The sequence below is a fragment of the Strongylocentrotus purpuratus genome, unplaced genomic scaffold, assembly GCF_000002235.5.
Source record: "Strongylocentrotus purpuratus isolate Spur 01 unplaced genomic scaffold, Spur_5.0 spur5_scaffold_11, whole genome shotgun sequence".
NCBI classification, from domain to species: domain Eukaryota; kingdom Metazoa; phylum Echinodermata; class Echinoidea; order Camarodonta; family Strongylocentrotidae; genus Strongylocentrotus; species Strongylocentrotus purpuratus.
In genome coordinates, this window is record NW_022145596.1 from 17647199 (window position 1) to 17655643 (window position 8445).

General features: G+C 39.3%; 1 protein-coding gene across 1 annotated transcript in view; it reads left to right on the forward strand.

Annotated features, from left to right (window-relative positions):
- Positions 1-2539, forward strand: part of LOC588610 (relaxin receptor 2-like) — a 66201-nt gene extending 63662 nt beyond the window's left edge. Inside the window, exon 19 of the mRNA XM_030981308.1 lies at positions 1012-2539. Coding sequence (XP_030837168.1) covers positions 1012-1148 — 137 coding nt within the window. The 3' untranslated portion in view covers positions 1149-2539. The remainder of the gene's footprint in view (positions 1-1011) is intronic.
- Positions 2540-8445: the final 5906 nt, after the last annotated feature.

Below are 8445 nucleotides of genomic sequence, written 5' to 3' on the forward strand. Positions count from 1 at the left end.
AAATATTTTTTTTCATTTTGAACTGAAATCAGATTGGATATATGGGCGATGGGAAGAGACAGGGACATGCACCTATTAAACTTGTTAAATGCAACTCTATCTCTCACATCGTATTATTTGAGTGTCTTGTTCAGTATGGAAAAGGGAACAAAATAAATGTTTCATTTTGAACTGAATGACGATTCAATACTGGGCAGCTAATAAAGAGATAAAGACAGGCATTCGCGTATAACACTTGTTAACTGGGAATTTTACCCTCTGAGCAGGTTTTGAGGAGGAAAGGCAAAAACTATTACAAAAAACGGATCGATCATTAAGGTCATGAAGCGCCGGTCAACTTTCCCACTTGTTCCTTCATTCACATCAAAATATATATACAAATCCAAACTGGCACAGTGACTCAGCTGAAATAAAATATACAAACAGACAATGACTGAAAATGTAAATGAATCTTGAGATAATGGCACGTAACTTGTACTTTAATTTCCGACATTGAGGGAAATGTAATCACATTCTAGCACAAAAATTGAATTAATATACAATATTTCATTCTTCGGAGGCATTTACTCCTCTCATCCACATCCTGCAGGTCATTTCGTGGGAACTAATACATTACCATCTGTTAGGGGTGGGACACCAAGAAGTGCCTTCTGAATGGAGTATCAGTCCAGCATGCATGAAGAGAGGTAGTTTGTTGGCAGAAAATACATGTGTTCATCGTACCCTTTCTCTGTCTCTCTGTGAAATCTCCATCTATATATATATATTTATAGAGGCCCTATCTGTATGGTTTTGTGAATAAACGTACATTATAATTGTTTAAGAATCAAAAGCATTCCTCCAATCCCTGTGATAGTTTGGATCCCTGGTCATTACTCAAAAGAAAAATTATCCTTGATGAAATTCTGGGACCAATTCGAGAAATGTATGTAATTGATCAAATCTTATCTTTTTTCTTTCTTTCTCTCTCTCTCTCTCTCCCTCCCTCTTGGTGATGTATTTTTTTTAAAGACCGAAGCAGAGACTTCACTTCCTTCACTGAAATGCGCCGAAATTCTTCTCTGCGTCCCAAACCTTCCAGCGTTCGATTCTGCGATCCTTCTGGCATCGTCAAAGATGCATCGCCAGCGAAGGTTACCAGTATCTGAACTTTGCAATCGTTTTTTTCGTTATAACGAATCACTGCCAGCTACGGCCCGAGGTGTTTGAGCGTTGTCGGCCAAGTTCTGTTGCCGCCAACAAAGAATCACCAGCTATAAGATCACCAGTGATCGGACAAAATCGGTCGTTTTTTTGCTTGGTTACCAGTACTTCAGTGGGCATGGTCAAGATCTGCCGCTAACAAAGACTCGCCAGCTTTGATTATCAGTATCTGAACAGAGGTGGCTAAGTTCTCTTGCTTCTGATGTATCATCGCTAGCTTTGGTTACCAGTATTTGGACAGGGATAGTCAAGTTCTTTTCCTGTCAACAAAGACGCACCTACTGTCATCAATGATATTTGAACAGGAATGGTCGAGTTCTGTCGCCGTCAAAGTACATCATCAGAAATGGTCATCCGTATCTGAACAGGAACGCATTGCATTGTTTTTTCTGTCAACGCATCATCGCTAACTTTGGTTGCCATTACTTGATCAGGAATGGTCAAGTGTTGTCGTTACAAATCATCGCAAGCTTTCGTTTCATACCTGTATTTGAACAGGAGAGGTCAAGTTGGGTCTCGGTCAACAAATGAATGCCAGCTGAGGTCAACATAATATACTTAAACAGGTGTGCCTAAGTGCTGTCTGTCGCTTTCAAGGAATTATTTCTATTATAACCCCCAGTAATTTAAACAAAAATTGTCAAGTCTTTTTCACCGATCATCATTAGCCATGGTCACCTAACAGACATGGCAAATTTCTGCCGCTCTCAACAATGAATCACAACTCATGGTCAGCAGTATCAAACACAAGTGGTCAAAATCTGTCAACGAGGAATCGCAAGCGACGATCTTTAGCATTTGAGTTGGAATGGTCAGGTTCTGTCGCTTTCAAGAAAGCATCTTCAGCTTTGGTTTCCTGTATTCCAGAAGGAACGGCCAATTTATTCCACTGGCAAAGAATCATCGCATGCTATGTCTGCCAGCATTTTGGAGAGGAATGGTCAAAGTAACAATGTGCATCGCCATAACTATGATCACCCACATATTGAACAGGAGTGGTTAGTGCTGTCGCTATTACCGATCATCGCCAGCTATGATCACGAGTATCTTAACAAACAGGAGTTGCCACGCTGTTTCGGAAACGGTCAGTTCTGCCGCTGCCAAAGATTCAGCGCCAGCTATGGTCACCAGCCGTAACCTTATTTATCAACAGAAGGTCGAATAAATATGAAGAACATTATTGCACTAACTTGCCTAAATTAAGTTGCGACAAACTACTGATAAGGTGACAGTGCCTGATTCTATTTAGAAATCAGAACTGTGTTGCTCTAGTCTATAGAACAGTGTTGATCTACCGAGGTATGGTATTGAGCAAAGAACATAATCATTAAATGAACCATAAATATGGTGGCCCTGAAGGGACATCGCGAATAGACTAAATCGTGAAAAATATGCGATAAAATTCACGATATCGTCAATTTTATCGCATATTTTTCACGAAGAAATTCACGAAATTGACGATATCGTGAACTTTATCGTGAACTTTTCACGATGAAATTGACGATATCGTGAATTTTATCGTGAAAAGTTCACGATATAAAGTTCACGATATCGTCAATTTTATCGTGTACTCTATCGTGTACTCTCCTGACGGGCGCTTCGTAAACAAAACCAGCCCTAGCTGGGGGAGACAGAGAGAAGGAAAAAAGGGAAAGGGAAAGAGAAGATAAAATGAAAGAAAGAATAATAAGAAGAAAAGAGGGAAACGGGGGGGGGGGGCGAAGGGCTCTTGCCTCCTCCCCCTCCCCCCACCAAAAAATAAATCAGAGAGAGAGAGAGAAGGGAAAGGGAAAGAGAAGATAAAAGGAAAGAAAGAAGAGGAAGAAGAAGAAAAGAGGGAAACGGGGGCAAAGGGCTTTTGCCTCGTCCCCCCGCCCCCGCCAAAAAATAAATAAGAGAGAGAGAGAGAAGGAAAGGGAAAGGGAAAGAGAAGATAAAAGGAAAGAAAGAAGAGGAAGAAGAAGAAAAGAGGAAAACGGGGGAAGGGCGAAGGACTCTTGCCCCCCCCCTCCCCCCACCAAAAAATAAATCAGAGAGAGAGAGAGAAGGGAAAGGGAAAGGGAAAGAGAAGATAAAAGGAAAGAAAGAAGAGGAAGAAGAAGAAAAGAGGGAAACGGGGGCAAAGGGCTTTTGCCTCGTCCCCCCGCCCCCGCCAAAAAATAAATAAGAGAGAGAGAGAGAAGGAAAGGGAAAGAGAAGAAAGAAAGAGAAAAACGAAAAAGAGGGAGAATAGGAAAGAAAGGAAAAGAAAGAAAAGAAAGGAGGCAAGAGCCCTTCGCCCCTGTTTCCCTCTTTTCTTATTCTTTTTCCTCTTCTTTCTTTCCTTTTATATTTTCTTTCCCTCTCCCTTCTCTTTCCCTTTATGGCGGGAGGGGGGAGGGGGAGGTAAGAGCCTTTCGCCCTTCCCCCGTTTCCCTCTTTCCGTCTTCTTCTTCTTTCTTTCCTTTTATATTTTCTTTCCCTTTCCCTTTCCCTTCTCTCTCTCTCTCTCTCTCCTATTTATTTGTTGGCGCGGGAGGGGGGGAGGAGGCAAGAGCCCCTCTTTTCTTCTTATTCTTCTTCCTTTTCTTTTTTATTCTCTTTCCCTTTCCCTTCTCTCTCTCTCTCTCTCTTATTTATTTTTTGGGCGGGGGGGGGGGGGGGTGCAAGAGCCCTTCGCCCCCGTTTCCCTCTTTTCTTCTTCTTCTTCCTCTTCTTTCTTTCCTTTTATCTTCTCTTTCCCTTTCCCTTTCCCTTCTCTCTCTCTATCTCTTATTTATTTTTTTGGCGGGGGTGGGGAGGGAGGAGGCAAGAGCCCTTCGCCCTTCCCCCGTTTCCCTCTTTCCTTCTTATTCCTCTTCTTTCTTTCCTTTTATATTTTCTTTCCCTTTCCCTTCTCTCTCTTATTTATTTTTGGCGGGGGGGGGGGGGAGGAGGCAAGAGCCCTTCGCCCTTCCCCCCGTTTCCCTCTTTTCTTTTTATTATTCTTTCTTTCCTTTTATCTTCTCTTTCCCTTTCCCTTTTTTCCTTCTCTCTGTCTCCCCCAGCTAGGGCTGGTTTTGTTTACGAAGCGCCCGTCAGGAGAGTACACGATAGAGTACACGATAGAGTACACGATAAAATTGACGATATCGTGAACTTTTCACGATAAAATTCACGATATCGTCAATTTCATCGTGAAAAGTTCACGATAAAGTTCACGATATCGTCAATTTCGTGAATTTCTTCGTGAAAAATATGCGATAAAATTGACGATATCGTGAATTTTATCGCATATTTTTCACGATTTAGTCTATTCGCGATGTCCCTTCAGGGCCACCATACATAAATGCCACGTGTAGACAGAATGCCAATTTCAAAAATTACATCTTTATTACATAATTATGAATGTGATGTACAATTCCGCATAAATGATATACGTAGCTTTCTCTCCGATCATGGGTTTATAATGGATTGGTGCTAGGCTCTCACTGGGTCATTGGAGGGGCGGCTATAACAGTTACTGCTGTAAAAATAGTAGATGGGCATTTCATTCTCTTCAAATAAAATGGTACTACACCAAAATGATATTGGTATAAAACGGGGATATTTCGGGCAGCGTACAACAGGAAACTGTTCTTCGAATTGTCTACTATTTCATCAAATAATACAGTTATAATAACTCTGCTGTTGTTGCATTGGATATTCAGATTCACGTAGTTTACGTCATTCTTTTCCTGATATTTTAAAGAAAATTGACCACGAACCTGTTATGTATTGCTCAATCAGGTTGCTTTATGAAGAGAATCGCATGGTAATAATGTTTCCTATGGAATCGCGGGTGAATGTGACCTTTCAGCTTATATCGGCCGCCATTTTTCTCGACAAATATGTTAGTATATTGTATGCTAAATGTCATTCACTCTTAACACCTTGAGCAAACCTCACTTTTGAGTGGTCACGCTTTTCCGTTTACGTGCGACTCTTTAATCTCACCGTCCAAAGTCACTCCGCGAACTTACACACGATCGTGAATATCTAATAACCCTATGAGCTTGAATTAATGGTGTACATGCACGCAGGGCATGAACAAATGTTGCCAACGTTTTTTAAAGAACGGCGCGGTCAGTTCGTGCATCCACGGTTCGTGTGAGTTAATTTGCGATTGTGACCTTTGACGATGCGAATCGAGAAGCCTCGAAGGGACAGAGAAGTGTGACCACTCGATAGTGTGGTTTGCTAAAGCTGCCAAATGGAACGAATCCATGTCCATCATTTACCGTGGATGATAATGAAGTATTTACACAAGCCTTCATATAAGTGTTTAATACTAGCCTTTAAATGTGAACTATCAGAAGTGACGACGTTGTACAAGACGTCATTTAATGTGCTAAAGTTGATCATGCGTGGGTATATAGAGGCGTATACGGACGTACGCGATCGTACGCGAGGGAGCGTAATGCCCGTTGGCTCAGTGTTATTATAATTATGTAGTGATTGCCAAGTTGCCTACTTCACGGACGACTATATACCCACGCATAAACATCTTTAATATCAATTTATTGAAATCCAGACCAGTAAATTTATTTATGCTCTTCAGGTAACTGTTATTACTCTCCTAATACCAGGTACGTCTGGTGGTTATTCATCATGTAAAACTTGTCCTTAAAACTACGATGAACCTGTCAATTATAGATTTACCGACTATTATCAATAATGAAATTCACATAATTATATGGTATATATATATATATATATATATATATATATATATATATGCCAAAGCGATCGTAAAATATTAATTTATCAAAAAATAAACCAACATCTACTTGCCTTACAAATGAAATATCGTTTGCTATATATACATGTACTATTGTACACTTAAATCCTATTTTATTGCCTGAATAAATGATTGATTTATTGTGACAAGTCTTGCTTCAACTGAGTGGCGCGCTTATATCAAGTAAGTACTATTTGCAGTATTTTATTTCCTTTGGTAATAAAGATAAAGTTTAGTCAAGTCATTCGATAGCATATTGCGAAAGAAAAGGCGTGTATAATCGATCAGACAAACACACACGCACGCACACCCACACACACGGACATAGACAGACACACTCACTATATCTCTATCAGTTCAAGTTCTTGCAACAACAACATAAACTGATGGAAGGCTAACGGTACAATTTTTAAGAATACTTTTAAATACAGGTTTGTGTTTTTAAACATCACGAGAGAATATAATAAACATGATCAAAATAAAGCGTACATGTTAATGAGATCGTAGCCTCAATAAAATACTCAGAAAATCTACTAACTTTGGAAAAGCTTCACAGAAGCCTCTTATTACTATTTAAGATTATAGTAATGCAGATTAATATTCAACAAATAAAAAATGTTATTTCCGCCATTTTCTTGAGCTTGGATTTAGAGGATTGGATTGGATATCACTGGATCGAGACTAATTTTGATGGGTTTGGATTTCGCGCCCGATATTAATTATGTGAAACGGAACCCTGATGAGTACCAAGCATGAATTCTGATTGTAAATTATACTGTTTTTTTTTTTAAAGATTCGTTCTCCCTTTTTCCCTAATAGAGTCTCACTTTAATCCAGAGATTAAGAGACTTAAGATAAGATCCTGGATCAGCTCCATGATTTATCCAGGATTAAGCATTAGGGTTGCAACCGAAAGCAAGCTCTTGCTGGGCGCAGACAAGTTAGTACATGTTACTTTCACAGTTAGTGATCTCCTAATTGTGCATGCTGGCCCAACTAAAACTTTCTCCCACGCAGAAGTTAAGAAAAATTTCTTATGTATGTAAAACGTAAGGCATTTGTTTCGGGGTAAATAATATGTGTATTAGTAAGATTCATAAACTATTTCACATCGATTTGCAGATTTTGACAATATGGAATGGCACCATCATTAATGTGGCATGTTTGGTTACATTGATTTCTTTTATGTAGCAAAATGTAATTTCATTCACATTGCCAAAATATGTCCGGAATATAATATTTTTGTATGTAAGCTAGATAATTATGATGAGGTATAACTAACCAATGTGTCCGTTATTGGTCGCTCGCTTCGCTCGCTCGTAAAGTTATGTAGATATCTTTGGGCGGGGAGGGAATTTCAATGCCTGCCATGGTGCATATGGGCTCATGGTTTTAATGGGTAGAATATTCCTTTTCCTAGTTATCAACATGATCAATATCATTAATGTTGATTAAGGCATTTTTTATTTTGGGTCTACTTTGTGAGGCAATGTATTTTTCAAAATATTGTACATGACATGTACTTTTTTGTTTATTTGTTCATTTTAAAAACAAATACTTTGCAAGCGTAGCCGTACGAGATGCCGGGAGAAATTTCCGCCTAACAGTTTCCACAGAGAATCACAACTTGACCCCCCTTTTAATTCTCAAGGCAAGAGCAGTTAAACGTTTCTCCAAACAGCTAATAGGCCATTTTCGTAATTCACATTAAATGCACAAATCTGTTTTAAGTGCCTCGTTACAAATTATTTCACTCACTGCTGTTACGCATAATTACGTTGTTAGGTAGGACGAGCCTGTTTGTCATACCTAGCAACATGTTATATATGCAAATCGCATTCCGACTACAATTATTCGAAAAAGGTGAAAGATAAAAAAATTGTAACAAGGCAAAGATTTGTGCATTAAATTTGATTACATTACAAAAAATGCCTATCGTAAACCACCATTTACGAAGGCTACACAGACCAACCGGGGAGGGGAGAGAAAATGAGTTAGAGAGACATCGGACAGAGTGAGACAGACATAGAGGGAGAGAGAGAGAGAGAGAGAGAGATGGGAGATAGATTAGCATGTGTAGTTCGCAGGATTCTATAGGGAGCACTATACTATACGGTATATAGGCCCATAATTCAAGAACAAAGTATATCCCATTGAAATTGAATAGAACTCGGATTATTATAACGTAATGCATTATTGCAATGTTTGGAAATTCAAATTGCCCAAGGTTCGTTTCTTCGACAGCTTTTGCGATGCTTATTTTGCTGAGAGGTTACTTCCAGCCAAAACTTTTATCCCAAGATGTACAGTTTCATTCATTCGTTTTTCCCAATTTATAGGGTTGCACATAACCGAGTACATGTGCCTGACTTTAAAAACATGATCAATTCTCTCATGTGCTTTTCTTTGGTTTGTCGGTCTCATGGACCTTTTGGAATTTTTCTTATTTCAAATATTTCCTTCATCCGTTTGTTTAGTCGGGCTTCTGGACTGTCCATCTTCTT